This window comes from Mytilus galloprovincialis, chromosome 14, assembly GCF_965363235.1.
Source record: "Mytilus galloprovincialis chromosome 14, xbMytGall1.hap1.1, whole genome shotgun sequence".
NCBI classification, from domain to species: Eukaryota; Metazoa; Mollusca; class Bivalvia; order Mytilida; family Mytilidae; genus Mytilus; species Mytilus galloprovincialis.
The window spans coordinates 51,882,203-51,902,963 of NC_134851.1; the positions used below are offsets into that span (position 1 = coordinate 51,882,203).

General features: G+C 32.4%; 1 protein-coding gene across 1 annotated transcript in view; it reads right to left on the reverse strand.

The window, feature by feature from the left end:
• Positions 1-2,055: 2,055 nt before the first annotated feature.
• Positions 2,056-20,761, reverse strand: part of LOC143059802 (obg-like ATPase 1) — a 69,302-nt gene continuing 50,596 nt past the window's right edge. Inside the window, exons 7-12 of the mRNA XM_076233365.1 lie at positions 20,560-20,634; positions 19,210-19,307; positions 17,834-17,974; positions 7,240-7,336; positions 5,460-5,582; positions 2,056-2,222 (exon numbers count right to left, since the gene is read on the reverse strand). Coding sequence (XP_076089480.1) covers positions 2,115-2,222; positions 5,460-5,582; positions 7,240-7,336; positions 17,834-17,974; positions 19,210-19,307; positions 20,560-20,634 — 642 coding nt within the window. The 3' untranslated portion in view covers positions 2,056-2,114. The remainder of the gene's footprint in view (positions 2,223-5,459; positions 5,583-7,239; positions 7,337-17,833; positions 17,975-19,209; positions 19,308-20,559; positions 20,635-20,761) is intronic.

Genomic DNA, 20,761 nt, shown 5'->3' on the forward strand with positions numbered 1-20,761 from the left:
TTAATTTTTTTTCTGGGACGCCTTCCTAAGAACGTCGTAGGAAGGCGTCCCAGAAAAATAATAAAATAGCCTTGCCAGACGTCATAATTATTTGGACTAATACATGAGATATTGTGTATTTTTCTGCATTATTTTAACCAGTTGAGCATTTTACAGGATTGTTGGTTTAATGCTGTTTAAACTTTACTGAAAAACAAACACCTTAAATTTGCTAATTATTTGGCATGAAAGTTTGATTTATTGAAAGGGACTCATAGTTTTCCATTTTATTTTAATAATTGACTTGTTTTTACAATTACACAAATTGTCTAATTGTTAAAACAACAGCTTTGGTAAGGGCTTCGTTGTTTACCTTTATACACTACATATTCACTTTCGTTTCGTGGTTTACCAAAATACACAACAACATATTCACTATGTACTTGGTAACAGTAATTAATTAGTTGAATAGAAAATATTATAACAAATATTATTGGATGCCGAATTGACGTCGAATAGGTGCCGATTTGACTAGATGCCAATTTAACCAGGTGCCGACTTGACTTGTACGTTTCAATTCCTCTGCGATCGTTTGCGGTATTTTCTTGAGAAAACCTATTTTCCATCATCATAGAGAAGAAGAAACTGCTTTAAAATGATTCTGGAACGCTTCATGATTGTTAAAATAAGTTTAATTCACTCAAAAACAATTTTAAAACAGGAAGTTTCCAAAGCACGTGTAAAAGAAGAAATTAACCGGTGAGAGTGGAAATCCGTATATGACAGATATCCCTATAGTACGACTTTGAAAGTAAAACAGTTCAATCCTTTTGTAAAACAATCTTTAATATACCTATCACATTAATGTTTGAAGGGTCTTAAGCTTATTCAAACCATATAAGTCGGTATGAAACACCAAAACGGAATGAACAATAACCGATTACGTTTTGTAGTTTACAAATTCTAAAACTGGTTCCCGTCAAACTACAACACTTTGTTCGAGTGTAGTGGAATACAAGCAAAAACCAGTGTAAACTGGGTCCTGGCTGATTTAATACTACACAATGATGCACAATGATAACACAAGCAGATTCCAGTTTGTATGGAAAATAGGAAATACGAAACCAAGCGCGGTAGGCAGAGAAATGTAATGAAGTTCAGGTCGGCAGTTATGGAACAATGACTGCGTCATTTTCCAAAAATGACAGCACCAAAATTCAAACTTGATCTGTATATTGTAGTAATAAGCATTGTGTATAAGTGTCATAACACTTGGTTGTGGCATACTTAAGTTAGAGAACGGACGTACAGACTGATTAGGGTAAAACTTAATGCCCCCTCAACTACGGTGGAGGCATAAAAAGACCAAAACGCAAAAACTTGACTATAACCACTGAACTATGAAAATTAGGTCAAGATCAGACGACACCTGCCAGTTGGACATGTAAATCTTACAGTCCTTCCATACACCAAATATAGGAGACCTATTGCTTATAGTATCTGAGATATGGACTTGACTACCATTCTTAACCTTGTTCACTGATCCATGGAATGAGGTCAAGGTCAAGTGAAAACTGCCTGATGGTATGAGGACCTTGCAAGGTAGGCATATACCAAAGATAATTATCCTCTTACTCATAATAAGAGAGAAATTAATATTACAAAAAATCTTAACTTTTTAGTGGTCACTGAAACATGAAAATGAGGTCAAGGACAATGGACATGTGACAGACGGAAACTTCGTAATGTGGAGCATCTATAAATAAAGTATGAAGCATACAGGTCTTCTACCTTCTCAAATATAAAGCTTTTAAGAAGTTAGCTAGCGCCGCTGCCGCCACAGCCGGATCACTATTCCTATGTCGAGCTTTCTGCAACAAAAGTAGAAAGCTCAACAAAAACCATTGCCAGTTTACTTCAGGCAGTCAACAGGAAAATGAATTCTACATTCTTTAATTGCCAGCCAGATATTGGGGTCATCCAAGCTAGCCATTCATTTCATGACAACTTTGTATTTATATTATCTGGATAAGATTAGCATAATCTCACCCAACAAAATGAATTATGAATCAAAACTAGAATGTCAATAATTTATTTCTATGTATGAATAAAATTATTTCTGTTTGTGAATAAATTTATTTCTTTTTGTCCTTTAATCCTGCTCCAGCATTGAATTTAAACAAGATAATGTCCCCATCTTCTACAATATAATCACGTCCTTTCTGTCTGTACTTGCCATTAGCCTAAAACATAAAAAATACATATACTCTTCGCTAGAGTAGTTTTTTCATTATTTATGTCAAAAATGTTTATTGTCACTAAGGAAAAGCATGCAATTGACAATATTTGTTTCTCAAGCTAAGAAGAAAAACATTGCATAGCAGCCCAAAATTTATGGAAGTGACATCTCTAACACTTCAGTTAATATATTTTGTAATTTTTGTTATTTCTTGACATATTTAAAATTCATTTATCCCCGATAGTTTTCCACCAAAAAAAAATGCATCTTCAACAATTGGCACTCTCAAACATACAGGCCTGGGGCCATTACATTGCAATGTAATGTATTACATTACAATTACTTTGTGATTCTTCCATTACAATTACAATTACAATTACACTATTTCTCACATGTAATGCATTACATTACAATTACTTTGCCTGTGTAATGCATTACATTACACATTACTTTTTCAATATAAAAACAAAAAGCATTTCAAAAACAGAGGTATATGTACATACAATGTATGTATACAGTGTAAGGGACATAGACTTCAAATACTGGTTAATTAATATGTCCATTGCACTTTATCATCATAAGTGGTTTAAATGTGATGCCATTATGAGAACAGCGATCAGTTCTGTACACCTTTCCGGCAATACTTAAAAGCCTTTCTACAGGAGCTTATGTGTGGGAAATGGCTAAATACTTGATAGCTGTATTAGCCAAAGAAGAAAGGCACACTGAATTTGACTTCCATTATTCCAGTGCATTGATTGAAATTTCTTCACATGGCTCAGACAAGTAGATGTCAACATCATGTACTGCACCTTACCTGTGTCTATACCCTTTGATTGTAGGAGGCATGAAACTGAAAAAGTCACTTTTAAGTTTCTTAGGTGGTGGTAAAAAATAAATAAATTATCTTATAATTTTGTTTCTAACATTGATCACTTAATCATTAAGACATCATTAAGGATTTCAAAGGGATATAATAAATGTGTCATTAAAGGATTATCTTGTGAAATGCCTAGGGTTCTGTGAGGACAAACATAAGTTAAGAAGATTTGATTGCAATAAAAACATTGTGATATTAATTAGGTGAAATAACAACACAGGCAGGACTCAAACCACAGCTTGGTTTAAAAATGTTGTTTGATATATATTCAATATTTCATTGAAATACATGTAAGGTGTGTATAGAATTATGAAATTTTCATCTTCATATTTTTTTCATTGATCTATATAGTTTTGTTTGATAATTCTTTTATAAGATTTTTCATAGACCACCAAACACCAAAATATTCCCATATCATATTAAACAAATATCAGAAACCAAGATCAAAGACTTGCTATTTTTTAACCATTTTATGTTTCTTACCTTATAATTAATGTGTGTTTTAAAGATTGATGTAATTTATTTAATACAGTAATCAACTGTGACAAAAGTTTTATTCCATACTTTCTTTTGTTTTTGTTAATATTTTATTTTTATTATACAATATTCTTCAATTTTATCTATTTTACCAATTTGTAATGAAAAGTAATGTACTGTAATGGAGGCATTACATCAATTTTTAACTAAAGTAATCATTACATTACATGTAATTGTAATGCAGAAAATGTGCATTACAAATTACTTTGCATTACATCCAAAAAATGTAATATTACAATGCATTACAATTACAAATTACCATTACCCCAGGCCTGCAAACATAGCAGACTGGTACAAAAATCATGACAAAAATCTCTTTATTTTTGAACTCATCTTTCTGAAGAAAAAAATCTATTTACAGATTTACTATATCTTTGCAAAAAACACTTAAAAGGGTAAAATAAAAATTGTTATTTAAGGCTAAAAAATTCCTAGAAAGATATAAGAAGATGTGGTATGAGCGCCAATGAGATAACTCTCCATCCAAGTCACAATTTGTAGATGTAAACCATTATAGGTCAAAGTATGAGTTCACTGACAATTTCTGCAAACATAAATCTTAACTTGTTGATCTTTTTTTTTTTATATAAGTGTCCATCTATTTTTTTTCTAGTTTTCAAGTTAACAGGCAAAAATATGGTGGACAGATGCGTCCATTTCGCCTTTTCACGTTTTCGTGTTTTCCCTTTTCACCTTGCAAACGCCAAATCAGGAAATCGAGAAATTGAGAAAGTGAAATTGAGAAATCTGGAAATTGAGAAATCAAGAATGCAAAAACGCGAAAAACACAAAATGAATTTTTCGATTTCATGTTTTTTGCTTTCTCGATTTCCCGATTTTCTCGATTTTCCGATTTCGCGTTTGAAAAGTAAGAGGAAAAAACGTGAAAAACACGAAAAGGGGAAATGGCCACATCCGGTTACCATACAAAAACATAAATCATTTGTACTACTAGTGGGTGTTTCATCACCTTGACTAGACATTGGGCAAAATTATTGGTAAAATCGTCATTATAGAAATAAAGCTCTAAATAGGAGCTGATTGACAATTTCAGCCATTTGACCAATTTGTAGATCTTGCCATGTTGATTCAATGTGTCTTTTTATATATTTTAGTTTTCAAGATAATAGATAAAACGCAAAAAAAAAGGTAAATATTGTCATTAAAGGGAATTAACTGAAATTAAGAGTTGTCTAACAATTTATTATATGTTAATCTATTTCAAGATCTTGTCTTGTTGATCTTTTTTTGCATTTTTCAGTTTCTATCTTTGATAACAAAATATAAGTCATAACTTCCAAAAATTGGAAAATACATTGAGAGTACTCTGTCCATGGGACACAGATGATGCCCCAGCTTGCATATAACATTATAAAGGGATAAAACTCAAGAATAACAAACGTAACCAACTTAAACTTGATCTAAGTTTTATGGTAATAAGCATTTGTAGAAGTTTCATAACATTTGAAAAGAAAAACCAAAAATTGAGTAGAGGGTCATAACTCTAGAAGGGTTAAAGTGACACCACCAAAATTCGAATTTGATCAGTGTTTTGAGGTAATAATCATTTTGTATAAGATTCATAACATTTGGTCTATGTTAATGCAAACTAAAGTAAGAGAACAGAAACCAACTTGGGACAGACAAACGAAGTGAAAACTTAATGCCCCCGCCCAAAAAAAACCTGCCTTCCTGGTCTGTTTACAAAGGGTAGACCCGGGGGAGGGGAGACAGACATTCTTTTAAATGTGGCCTAACATACTGATCTTATCATAAATTACAACTGCTCAACTTTTCTTTATCACAACAGTTAGTATTTGTTACCTTGCATTCCGCTTCTGATCCATGCTCTTTGAAATCATTGAATCCCATCACTTCTGCCATAATAAAACCTCTTTCAAAGTCAGTATGTATTCTTCCAGCAGCCTGTGGAGATTTGGTTCCCACCTGAGAGAAAAATGGAAAATTGAAAAGATTTATAAAGTCCCAATATAACATCCTTTGTATGTTCATGTGATCTTTTTAAGCTATATCTGCATGCCTGATAAATCCATTTCCATAATCAAGTGTGTAGTTTTCTTCTTTAGAATTGTTTAACATTAGTCATTTTGGGTCCTTTCACAGTGGACTATGGGGTTTCGGTTTAGCTCATTGTTGAAGGTGGTGACTTGTAGTAGTTAACTTCTAAGTCATTTAGTCTATGGGGGAGAGTTATCACACAACTTCTCATTTTATAATGTGATAGATGAAATATTTAAGTTTAAGGTGGTACATAACACTACAGGGAGATAACTCTGTAAAATCAGATGAATATTTTAATCGATCATGTTCAATCATTATGGAAAAATTAAGCTTCTCAATGTTCGAAATAAGAAAAAAGTGTTTCTCAAACTGCTATATACGACCAAAATTTTTCAATAAAATGTGTGGTTTTATATTTTTTAATTTTTTTTTTTATTAAAGGGAGTAAGTAAATAATTTTTCAAAATTTTATGAAAATTAAAGAACCTTAGTGAGCACGCTCACATACCCCACGTCCCCACATTGTCATTGGAGAAATTAAATAAGTATAAGAAAAAAAAATTGTATAAGAAAAAATATTGAATAATAATTTCCTGTCAATATACATAGTATGTCCTTATTATCTACAAAATTTCATGAAATTCTGTTGTGTGTTTTCAGAGGAGTTGAGATGACAAACTGTTGCAGAAGTACATTGAAGCAAATAAGTTCAAAGGGCATAACTCCTAGAAAAGAAAAATAAAACGTAATTTCCTGTCGATATGCACATCTACATAGTATGTCCTTATTATCTACAAAGTTTCATGAAATTCTGTTGTGTGGTTTGAGAGGAGTTGCGATGACAAACTGTTGCAGTAGTACATTAAAGTAAATAAGTTCAAAGGGGCGTAACTCCTAGAAAAAAAATTGAATCGCAATTTCCCGTCGATATGCACAACTACATAGTATGTCCTTATTATCTGAAAAGGTTTCGTGAAATTCTGTTGTGTGGTTTGAGAGGAGTTGTGATGACAAGAAACAGGACTGACGGACGGACTGACGGACGGACGGGTCAAAAACATTATACCCTCCGCAACTTCGTTGCATGGGGTATAATTAAACGAGCTAAACTAATTTTAGTCATTGTGATTGGTGACCCCTTAAATGTTATCGGTTATCCCACTGTCTATATCACTCTGTTCAAATCTTAATAAAATTGCCTATCAAGGCTTTGAGACGTCAAATACGTTGACCCTTAACAACTTTGACCTGGACGTCATAATGTTTGAACCGACGTTGATAAGTTTAAAGTCATCTTCCAGTTACTAATGAAACAAAGTAAACAATCCCAAAAGATGCAATTACAGCCCAATAAATCAATTATCGAGTTATCTGCAATTTGATCTTGTAAAATATCAGCTGCTCAACACAATATGAAGGCTTTTTAATCTCGTTTTTTGCTGCACTCACTCAACAAAAAGCTTTATATTATGTCTCACAGCTGATATTTTACAATATCAACATGCAGACAACCTAATAATCAGTACATATTAGCAGTAGTATTTTTTAAGTGATTTTTGTTAGCAATTTACACTATACTCACATGCATTGTCCATGCTTTAACTTCATCCTTTCCTACTGTGAAGAAATATATTAAATTCAGGGCCTTGTAACCAGTCACAATAATTTTCTCCAGGGCACTGCAATACATAAATATTCACCACAATCTGTATTGTTTTAAAACTTCAATATTTATAGTTTGTGACAAAATTAAACCAGATGCTCCGCAGGGCGCAGCTTTATACGACCGCAGAGGTTGAACCCTGAACGGTTGGGGCAAGTATGGACACAACATTCAAGCTGGATTCAGCTCTAAATTTGGATTGTGATTAAATAGTTGAAACAGCATAGGTTTCTGACACAGAATGAATGTGGTCTAATGAACTTAAAATAATTTTTTTGTCTTTGAGCAATCACTATGCTGTTGAATATTAATCCTCTCAAAAAAATGTTTGAAGAAATTTTCTTTTTATTTATGAAATCTGAAATGAGAAAAATTTAACCCCCCCCCTTCCCACCATTTTTTTTTCACATCCCCCCTCGCCTTTTTTCAAAACTGATCTCAATTCAAATTTCTAATGGAGTTTGCAACAATAACTACTCATTTAAATACATCATAAAATATTAAAATGTAACAAAAAGTGCTTGTTATCACTGAATGGTAAAGATTGTTTTAATTTATCAGTTGGTAGTAAAAGTGAATATACATTGTGTATTGTATAAAACAATGATTTAAGTTGATTCAACTACTATTCTGGACAAAGAAAGATAACTCCAATCAATTGAAAATTTCTTGCTATTGCACAATATTGTGCAATTAGATATTTCTTGCTATTGCACAATATTGTGCAATTAGATATTTCTTGCTATTGCGCAATACTGTGCAATTGAAAATATTTGCTATTGCACAATACTGTGCAATTGAAGATTTCTTGCTATTGCACAATACTGTGCAATTGAAAATTTCTTGCTATTGCACAATACTGTGCAATTGAAGATTTCTTGCTATTGCTGAATACTGTGCAATTGAAAATTTCTTGCTATTGCACAATACTTAATATAATAATTTTGGATCCTGATTTGAACCAACTTGAAAACTGGGCCCATAATCAAAAATCTAAGTACCTGATTAAATTCAGCATATCAAAAAAGCCAAAGAATTCAATTTTTATTAAAATCAAACTTAGTTTAATTTTGGACCCTTTGGTATTTAACGTAGACCAATTTGAAAACGGGACTAAAAATTAAGAATTTACATACACAGTTAGATTTGGCATATCAAAAAACCCCAATTATTCAATTTTTGATGAAATCAAACAAAGTTTAATTTTGGACCCCGATTTGGACCAACTTGAAAACTGGGCCAATAATCAAAAATCTAAGTACATTTTTAAATTCAGCATATCAAAGAACCCCAAGGATTCAATTTTTGTTAAAATCAAACTAAGTTTAATTTTGGACCCTTTGGACCTTAATGTAGACCAATTGGAAAACGGGACCAAAAATTAAGAATCTACATACACAGTTAGATCCGGCATATCAAAGAACCCCAATTATTCAATTTTTGATGAAATCAAACAAAGTTCAATTTTGGACCCTTTGGGCCCCTTATTCCTAAAAACCTGTTGGGACCGAAACTCCCAAAATCAAACCCAACCTTCCTTTTATGGTCATAAACCTTGTGTTTAAATTTCAAAGATTTCTATTTACTTATACTAAAGTTATGGTGCAAAAACCAAGAATAATGCTTACTTGGGCCCCTTTTTGGCCCCTAATTCCTAAACTGTTCAGACATCAACTCCCAAAATCAATCCCAACCTTTCTTTTGTGGTCATAAACCTTGTGTTTAAATTTCATTGATTTCTATTTACTTATACTAAAGTTATTGTGTGAAAACCAAGAATAATGCTTATTTGGGCCCTTTTTTGGCCCCTAATTCCTAAACTGTTTGAACTAAAACTCCCAAAATCAATCCCAACCTTCCTTTTGTGGTCATAAATCTTGTGTCAAAATTTCATAGATTTCTATTTATTTAAACTAAAGTTATAGTGCGAAAACCAAGAAAATGCTTATTTGGGCCCTTTTTGGCCCCTAATTCCTAAAATTTTGGGACCAAAACTCCCAAAATCAAACCCAGCCTTCCTTTTATGGTCATAAACCTTGTGTTTAAATTTCAAAGATTTCTATTTATTTATACTAAAGTTATGGTGCAAAAACCAAGAATAATCGGCCCAGCCACAATCAGATGTGCATTTTGTGTTTCACATGAAGTCAAAAATGAGTATCACCTCAGGGAAAAACTCTTTTGATATTTTGGTTCAAAAATGGTTTAAATTATGAAAAATTGCCATCTTTAGGCTAACACTGGAAGCATTTATATAATTAGATCCAGTTTTGGAAGAAATATTTAATTTTTTTATTAAATAAATGGTGTTTAATCAAAGTGATGGAAATCACTCATGGAAAGATTAGAAGAGTAGTTTGAATTATTTCATATTAAGGTATGGTGGGGAAAAATGAACATTTATAAAGCACTTTTACTGAAAATTGCATTTACAGCAGGTCTTTAGAAGGAAACTTGCTTTTCCAGTATGAGGATAAAACAAGCTCAAATTAAATAATATGGGTCTCTTAATTTGCACAATTTTATTTAAACTGCAGTTTATATCTTATCGAAATTATGTTGCCGGTTCTGAACATGTTTCAAAAAAACAAAAAAATGCAAAAATTCTTCTAGTAAATGTTACCAACTATCCTTGTAAGACATAAATCTGGACCAACATCTTAAAACTTTCAAGTGTCAACAAAAAAAAATTGAAAAATGTTGTTTTGGGGCATTTTGTAAGTTGAAACAGAGGTTATATGGCATTGAAGATTAAAAGTTTTAGAGTGCCTTTTGATCATTTTTTAAAGTATTTTTCAACAGGGGGCATTGAAAATGTACTTTTTCAACGTTAACCAATTGAAAAACTTATCTTATTGAAATGTGGATTCTTTCTCGATTGTAAAAATATATATTCACTTGTAATAACAAGAATGTGTCCACAGTACACGGATGCCCCACTCACACTATCATTTTCTATGTTTAAAGGACTGTGAAATTGGAATAAATTCTCTAATTTGGCATTAAAATTAGAATGATCTTATCAAAGGAAACATGTATACTAAGTTTCAAGTTGATTGGACTTCTACTTTATCAAAAACTACCTTGACCAAAAACTTTAACCTGAAATTTGCACTATCATTTTCTATGTTCAGTGAACCGTAAAATTGGGGTCAAAACTCTAATTTGGCATTTAAATTAGAAAGATCATATCATAGGGCACATGTATACTAAGTTTCAAGTTGATTGGACTTCAACTTCATCAAAAACTACCTTGACCAAAAACTTTAACCTGAAATTTGCACTATCATTTTCTATGTTCAGTGAACCGTAAAATTGGGGTCAAAACTCTAATTTGGCATTTAAATTAGAAAGATCATATCATAGGGCACATGTATACTAAGTTTCAAGTTGATTGGACTTCAACTTCATCAAAAACTACCTTGACCAAAAACTTTAACCTGAAATTTGCACTATCATTTTCTATGTTCAGTGAACCGTAAAATTGGGGGTCAAAACTCTAATTTGGCATTTAAATTAGAAAGATCATATCATAGGGCACATGTATACTAAGTTTCAAGTTGATTGGACTTCAACTTCATCAAAAACTACCTTGACCAAAAACTTTAACCTGAAATTTGCACTATCATTTTCTATGTTCAGTGAACCGTAAAATTGGGGTCAAAACTCTAATTTGGCATTTAAATTAGAAAGATCATATCATAGGGCACATGTATACTAAGTTTCAAGTTGATTGGACTTCAACTTCATCAAAAACTACCTTGACCAAAAACTTTAACCTGAAATTTGCACTATCATTTTCTATGTTCAGTGAACCGTAAAATTGGGGTCAAAACTCTAATTTGGCATTTAAATTAGAAAGATCATATCATAGGGCACATGTATACTAAGTTTCAAGTTGATTGGACTTCAACTTCATCAAAAACTACCTTGACCAAAAACTTTAACCTGAAGCCAAAAACTTTAACCTGAAATTTGCACTATCATTTTCTATCAGTGAACCGTAAAATTGGGGTCAAAACTCTAATTTGGCATTTAAATTAGAAAGATCATATCATAAGGAACATGTGTACTAAGTTTCAAGTTGATTGGACTTCAACTTCATCAAAAACTACCTCGACCAAAAACTTTAACCTGAAGCGGGACAGACGGACGAACGGACGAACGGACGAACGAACAGACGGACGAACGGACGCACAGACCAGAAAACATAATGCCCCTAAATGGGGCATAAAAATTCAAATGACTAAAATAGACATACTGATTGATGGGAAATAAACTAATAAACAATGGTTTGTTATAATTAAAAGTTTTAAAATTTTTAAACTGTTTCAAGCCAGTTCCTTCTTGTTAATCCATTAATAATTTGTCTTTCAGATATAATTTACAGAATCTGTCCGCGTGACGGTGACTATATGTAATGTAGATCAAAAGTAATTGGCAATAAATAAATCTATCATCCTTATAAATATCAAACATCTAATATACACATTTGTGGATTCAATTATGAGGTCAAATACTTGTGTATTAAGAATTATATGTATATTTAGTGGTCTGTATAATTATGTAAGACTGAGGTTGATAGGTAATGTGGTCAATTTGATTGGCAGTTTAGGAGGTGGGGCATTGTAATTAAAGGTCCACCTTGTCTCTGATTGTTTAGTGATAATGACAGTTGTCAATCATACTTCTAGTTGAATCAATACCCAGTTACCTAAGGCCTAAAATAAAATTTCATTTGTTTGGCATTGCCGCCCGACCCACTGAAAAACTTGCCGCCCAAATAATTTTATTTGCGTTTCAGAAATTATTTTTTTTTTATTTAAAAAAAATCGAAATTGTGCCGGAATTTGATCGTATCCGCCGAGTTTGTTCCTGACTTTACTTATTTCAAATCACGATCTTAAAAGCGCTTGCCTTACACCGTACTGGGAGCAAACATTTAAATGACATGGAATAGAAAAAGTCTGCCAAAAGTAATGTCAGAGAGGCCGGCAGGGGAAAGCATCTCCCTATGCTGCAATGCATTGGTTAATGGAGATGGATTTTATAAAAAATCAAATTTTCAGCTATTCTTTGAAAGAAACGTTCTGAGAGACCTTGAAGAGGACTTAAATTCTATCTTTTGTAAAGCAGAAACAGATGATTTCTGCTTAACTTTGTCGCTTCATGAGATAGAAGTTTTTCTCCGGGACATCACAGAACAAACATGCGTGGCTCTTACATTTGTTGAACTTATTAAATATTTGAAATTTATTATTGACAAATTTTCCCTTGAACCAGAGAACAAAGTATCTACTATAGTCAGAACCACAATGATGCATTCAAGATAATTATGGCTGTAAGCACCAAAGCTTAAAGACCAAAATGGTCCCAGATTTACAGGTTTATAGTAGTTTTGTACCAGTAGATGCTAGCCTGGTACAAAACATACATATTTTAAAGACTAGCATCTTCTGTCAATTGAAGTACTTCCCCCTTTTCTTGCCTTTCTTCTTAACATGAATAAGATAATTCTTAAAACAAAAGATACTGACAGAAACATATTTATAAATGTATCTAGTGTACTAGTGATGAATAAAATCCCCTCCTTTTCCACAATTCTAAGGGCTCATTAATTTATCTGTATTCATGTAATGCATGTCCAGATTTCTGTTAATCAAACAGGCATTACAACCCATAATTTATTTATCTGCAAAAATTGTCTGTCCTGCAGCATATTTCCATTTTGAATTTATCATACGTTTTAAACTTAGCCCTGAAAAACCTTGCACTTGTATTATCACCATGTCTATTTGTGTCAACCTTCCAAATTTTTAATATTTTGCTATCCTAATTTGGTACAGGTCCTTTATCCTCAAAACTTATCAGGGGCAGTAGGCGTGTTTGTATGGTAGTTCGTCACATCTTGCATGTATGATTACTAGCCTCTAGGTATTGGTTTGAGCCCTAGTTGGGCAGTTGCAAAATTAAGGTTTGATTTTCATGTCATATGTGATAAGGTTAGTCAGTTTCCTCCCGCAGGTTGGCGTTTTCCTTCAAGTACTACGGTTTAGTACACCACTAAAACTGACTGCCATGAAATTATTCATATGGTGTAGAAAGTGATGTTTATAAAACCAAAGCAAACAATCAAAGTTTTAAATCTTTGTCCATTTGTACAAGGAGCCGTAGTGGTTGAGCCATTTAACTTATAGTAATTTTACCAAACTGTGACCACAACTTCAAGATGTACATCAGGCCTCTGTTCAATGGGCAGTCCCACAATAAAACTTCAATTTTCACGTCATACATTTTATATGGTTAATTTGTCAGTTTCCTGCCTCAGTTCTGTGTTTTTTTCTGTGTACTTTGGTTAACTCTGCCAATAAAACTTACTGTCTTACATGAAATTATCCATATGATGTAGAATGTGACATTGACTGTTGACCCCTTTCAAATAAACCACCAGCATGTACACACAACAATGCTGCAATGCTTTATACAACATTGATCTAGATACTTCATGATTTACATGTATAAAGCTTTTAAATGTAAAAAAAAAAAAAAAAAAATCCCTACCTACCTACCCACCTGCTGATAGTGTGGGTCGGCAATGCCAAACAAACAATTTTTTAAGGGTGGCCTAATCAATATGTTTTTTTTAAAAAAAGCCTGCACATCAACACACCTTAATGACATACATTCTTGAATGAACTGCTCCAATAATATACCCAGTTTTTTTTCAGTTTATATGTGTTTTATGTGCACATACATGAGAACATAGGGAACTATATTTCAGTATGAATACATTAAGTAACAGTAGCTAACCTGTCCTGTTGTTATGGAGGCCAGTGGCTAAGTAAAGATTTAGAACAAGTTCTAATCTTTCCAAAAACTGTATAATTTTCTTTAATGGTTGCCTTCAAGACATTGTCACCAGTGTCAGATTTTTGGTCAATGACAAAGACAACAAAATATGTTTTGAATTATTGAATATCAAACATTTTAATTGAAAAAAAATTGACAAGAACATGTTTAACTCACAGTTATTTCAAACAACAGTAGCTTTCTTTGATCATTAATCTTATCTGATAAAACTGTATCTAAACTTATCTATAGATAACAAAACTTCAAAAAAAAACCTTTCTTTTGGTGTATAGAACATTAAAATAACTTGATGCATATTCGTACAATAAACAAAAACAAACTTAGCAATACAATTTATATGTTTTGTCTACGGACAAGACATTGTATTCATATTTAATGAAATGAACTATTAAAACCTAATTTTGATATTGCTGAAAGTGTTCTCTTGAAGAAAAAAAACATACATTTTATCAGGTTTATCTATCAAATGATGCTTAACTTCGAGGAAAATGGAAACAAATACATTTTGATAATGTCTACGGACAAGACATTTTATTGATATTCAATAAAATGCTTTCAAAGATGATTGTTAAAGTTAAGATTAAAAGTTACTAATTAAATTTTAAGTTGTGTTTTTTAAATTTTGGAAAATATAAAAATGTACCCACAATTCTTTACATATCTCAATAATTTATTGATTAAGCCAAAATGAAGACACATTCTTTTAACTGAAATCCATATATCTGACTGTTTAAAACAATCAAACTATTATTAAAACTCAATTTTGACATAGTCGAATGTGTTCTCTTGAAAAAATAACATACATTTTACCTATCAAATTATGCTGAACTCAAGGAAATTGGATACAAATATATTGTGGTGATGTCTACGGACAAGACAATTTCAGTTAAAAAAAAAATCTGTTTGAATTAATTGTGACTATATTTATGTTGAAAATACTGAGTTTTAATTTGAATAGATAACTTTCATCACCTATAAATAAGATTTAAGTTCCATAGCAGACATATAATTGAATTTAATACTTGTTATGTACAAGTGTCTTGTCCGTAGACACTTCCTCTTCTGCTGTTAATACTGAAATGCAAAAGAGAAAGTTAGAGAGAGAGAAATACTTTTTCTTCATTTGATTTAGTTAATCTTTTAAGGTATGCAGCAACTGGAATAATTAATATTGGAGTAAAATAAGGTTTGCTTTTTATGGCTGATAATCTGACACTTTTTAAAATCCACTCCTGTAAAGTAATTTTACAAAAATTGAGAACACTTAAATTACCATTTATTTATTAAAAAAGATATTTCTAAGTTTAAACAACACATAGGACTTATTAAGACCCATGAAGCCAAGCAATATTGATAAAAAGACATGTCTACGGACAAGACATGTGTCTACGGACAAGACATTCTGACATATTTTTGAATTTTTTCCTCTATTAATAGATGGTAGAAAAAAATGTTAGTAGTGTTTTCATATCTACAAAAGAACAGGCACTTAGCAATGTAACATTAATGTAATTATGCTTCCAGTTTACTAGGGAATGCATGTCTACGGACAAGACATTTTTTCACCTTATTTGTATATTCAACTTTGATGGCATATATCTCCAGCTAGGGTACTGCAATTTTGATAAATGAGGTATTTTTTTATAATGTATATACTAGAAGAGAAAACAAAACACATAATAGTATAAATTTGATTTATTTTTCTCTTTTATCACTACACTGAGCAAGCTAAAATCAAAAGTACAAAATTGCATAACAAGCGCATAGTATTCAACTTTTTATCATAACTTTGTAACCACTGAAGATTTTTTGTTGCAACAACCAGTAAAAGAAAGATGAATAAATTGTCTATAACAGTGAACCAATAATGTAGTTCAAATTAAGTTCACTTATTAACTATCAAATGATAAAAACAGCGAAATTTTAAATGAAACAACATAACGTGAAATTTTGCCCATTTTCAGCGTGTATTTTAGTGTTTTTTTTCAAAACGGTAACACCTATACATAATATTTGATATTCATTGTGAAGCCCTACATTATCTTCTTCAGTTCAAAGATGTATTACTTATGAAAAGTTTATCTTCTTGTCTTTACAAGCCTATAACATAGACCCAATATGAAATGCACATCTGATCTTGGCTAGGCCGAATGCTTACTTGGGCCCCTTATTGGCCCCTAATTCCTAAACTGTTCAGACCTCAACTCCCAAAATCAATCCCAACCTTCCTTTTGTGGTCATAAACCTTGTGTTTAAATTTCATTGATTTCTATTTACTTATACTAAAGTTATTGTGCGAAAACCAAGAATAATGCTTATTTGGGCCCTTTTTTGGCCCCTAATTCCTAAACTGTTTAAACTAAAACTCCCAAAATCAATCCCAACCTTCCTTTTGTGGTCATAAACCTTGTGTCAAAATTTCATAGATTTCTATTTACTTAAACTAAAGTTATAGTGCGAAAACCAAGAAAATGCTTATTTGGGCCCTTTTTGGCCCCTAATTCCTAAAATTTTGGGACCAAAACTCCCAAAATCAATCCCAACCTTCCTTTTGTGGATATAAACCTTGTGTTAAAATTTCATAGATTTCTATTCACTTTTACTAACGTTAGAGTGCGAAAACTAAAAGTATTCGGACGACGACGACGCAAGACGACGACGACGCCAACGTGAGCAATATACGACGAAAAATTAAAATTTTTGCGGTCGTATAAAAATCATCGGTGTAATTTATTCACAAACTTTAACTCTTACTATGCTCCAATGGCTCTGCACAACTTAAGAGGTCAACTTTATGCTATGTATTTCAAAATATATGCATTTTCTCTCAACCTCAGACTATTTTTTGTAATGTTTCTCAGATTGAAGGTGTAGTTTCAATGCTCTTCAACTTCGTACTTTATTTGGCATTTTTTACTTTTTGGGATTCGAGCGTCACTGATGAGTCTTTTGTAGACGAAACGCGCGTCTGGCGTATATACTTAATTTAGTCCTGGTATCTATGATGAGTTTATTTAGGTCTATTTGCAAACTATGAAAATTTAAATCAGATAAAAATTTGTTTTTCTGGAGGGATGGGGTTCTGTGTTTGGCCAAAGGTGTATCAAGGCCTTAGTTTTCCAAAAACTTTCAAAACATATGACGGTTATTCAAGTAATATCTTTAGTACTCAACATTTCCTAAAAAGTAAATATTGCTGTCCCATGGATGTATACCTAGCATTTCATTACATTCTTAATAAGGTGTAATCCATAAACTGTTTTTATTGCTTTTGAGACAATTCAAGGGACCTAAACAATACTTGCAGCAAAAGGAAAAATACATTCAGTCTGCATTTTATAAATAATCAAAATTTTGCAAAAGTTATCAAGTCTTACTTTTAAACCAAATGTATCATTCTTTAAACTATTGATTTTAAATACCTTGAGATAATTCAAGGACTTTAAAAAAAGAATTAGTGAAGCAGTAGAAAATGGACTTGACCCTGTTGAGGTTTGTTAAGTCCTTCTCCAAAGAGTTTTTAAGTTATCATGTTCAAAACTGTTTTTGATTTCCTTTGAATAATAGATTGTTTAATACGACTTTCTGAATAATTAAAATTGAATACTTTTTCAAGTGAGTAAAACTTCATATCATTTGTTACCTTGTTGTATTTTTCTCCTTGAAATAAGCTTCTTTTTCATCTGGTTCCATGTCAAATAATTTTAACTCTATAGCACAGCTCATCAAAATGACTATAGCTCCAGGATCGTTAGCATCAATCCATTCCTTTATCTTAACTAACCTGGAAATAAAAGAAATTTTGACAAACTCTTTTACTAAAAATCCTAGAAACCTTTCTACCGTAAAAAGTAAATGTATAATTAAATATCCTAATTAAATTAGATAACAGTAAACTGTAACACACTTTTTTCCGACGTAGTCGGTTATAGTTTCGGTTTGTGCCCTTTGAACTTAAAGACGCTTAACTATGGCAACAGAATATGCATGCTCGAAAATCCTTTCTGTGATTAGACAAAATGCTGTCATGGTGGGTGATTTGATTGTGTTTGAAAAAACGTCTCGCTAATTATATCGTGATGGAAAGCAAGTGAAAAACTATAAATATTTGATATTACAAAGACTCTACAAAGATTTATATTTTTATTAAAATAATTGCTTCTCCAATAGCTCTTTGCATCCGTGTCAGCTGTTTATTCGGGACAAGCATATAATTTTGAATGTAAACTTTGTTGTACGAACGTACTTGACTTTTAGAATGCACCTACGCATGTGAGATTTCCGCGGGGTTTTGGTGAATGTAAACAGAAAGATACGAGGACCGAGAATACTGAACACAAACAGAGAAAACGTTATTTAAATGGTATCTTTGTGCTTCTGAAGGTTATCGAAATGATAGTTTTAAACATATACTCAGATTTAAATACGTCGGATATCTTTTTTAAAGATAGTTCTTGTTTTTATTTATGGTATCCAAGGTACAAAGGCAATTACTAATAAAAGCAGTTATTTCTTCTTTTTTTTTTTAATATTTAAGAAATACTTAGGAATGATTGAATGTGCAATGTGATTTTCATTGTAAGAAGTATTTTCAAGGGGGATAACTATTCTAAAACATTTGATCAGAACTTATTTTTGAAAGTTTTAGACATTGTTGATATAACCTATGATACAAGTTTTATTAAAATCTGGCAAGAATAGTGCAACTGACCAGATGCAGTTTACCAGGTTTATTGAACGTCATCTTGTTTCCATACAATCTGTCAATAGCTAATTATTTTGTTAAGCTATTGAATAAAGTGGTTTACAAATCTAATGTGATTACTAAAGTAATACAATGTGAAATAAAATTTCCATTACAACTTTCAAATCTTTTATATTCATGTTAACTTTCATAAAAGTCCTCATGTATTAATATAAGGCTTTTCTAACTGCTGGTTCAGAAAGCAAGTCCTCTAAGTTTTATAGATTTAACCAGAATAACTTCAACACTTTAAATTGAGCAACTAAAGTACTAACCATTTATTCTTCTTTCTGATGTAATCTTTCTCAGACATATTCACTAAATATATAACAGGCTTGGCTGTTAAAAATAAATGTTGATTTAAAACATCAATCTGCAAAAAAAACCACCACAAGTATTAATTATTTAATGTAAACCTACAATTTACTATAACCAAGAGAGAAAGTAATGGTTCATAGTACTGTAAATCTTCATCTCAATAAAAGAAAGATATTTCTAAAACAAACCATCCATGTCAGGTCTCATCAGTGGTAGTTGAAGTGAATGTTATGGTGCTGAGAGATCTTTAATAGCCTGTTTAATCTATTCCCTATACTGACAGGCAACTATGCTATACCTTTAATGACTTTCAAAATAAGAATCCCCAGATCAGTGCATTTCCTCCCATGTTTCATTTTTAGCATTGGTGGTAATGATGGTTGCAAAACACTGAAAAACAACAAATTTTGACAGGTGAAGGAAAAGCTCACTAGGACCTTTGAAGCCAGACAAGTTCACTTCGACCTTTATTGGCAGGCAAGCTCACTAGGACCTTTGGACCCAGGCAAGTTCACTTCGTCCTTTGAAGCCAGGCAAGCTCACTAGGACCTTTGGAGCCAGGTAAGCTCACTAGGACCTTTGAGGCCAGACAAGCTCACAAGGACATTTGAAGCCAGGTAAGTTCCCTTGGTCTTTTGAAACCAGACTAGCTCACTAGGACTTTTGAAACCAGGCAAGCTCACTTGGTGCTTTGAGGCCAGGTAAGCTCAGTTGGTCCTTTAAGGCCAGGCAAGCTCACTTTGTCTTATGAAGATAGGCAAGCTCATTTGGTCCTTTGAGGCTAGGCAAGCTCCCTTGGCCCTTTGAAGCCAGTCAAGCTCATTTGGTCCTTTGAGGCTAGGCAAGCTCACTTTGTCCTTTGAGGTTAGGCAAGCTCATTTGAACCTTTGAGGTTATGCAAGCTCCCTTGGCCCTTTGAGGCCAGGCAAGCTCATTTGGTCCTTTGAGACTAGGCAAGCTCCCTTGGTCCTTTCAGGCCATACAAGCTCATTTGGTCCTTTGAGGCTAGGCAAGCTCCTTGATCCTTTCAGGCATTTGGAGATGAGATATGATTGCAAATTAGTTAAATGTACACTAGTTTCCATGTGAGCAATTCTATGTCATGCCTTTAACAATACAGATGAACATAATGTATAGACAAAAGGCCCGGACAGTTTGCAATAGAGTTTACAATTTTTGTGTTTTAGTTCAAAACTGTTATAACAGCGAAAGTTTCATGTTACAGAACGGACAGATCAGACACATAAGCTCAAATGGCCTATCTAATGGAGAGTTACAAAATTAAGTGTCTCCAAAAGTGGTCTTACCTCTCTATTATCCCATATTCCATTTCTAACCCATTTTCCTGCCTGCAGTATTTCTCGAACCTTTACTAAACAATCCTAGATTTAAAAAAAACACAAAATATCAAAGTCTGTAGATGAAAAGAAAACCAAACCAACATTGATCAAAGTGGGTCTTTGGTTACAAAAAACAACATTTACTTTATCACATTCAGAGGTCAAAAGT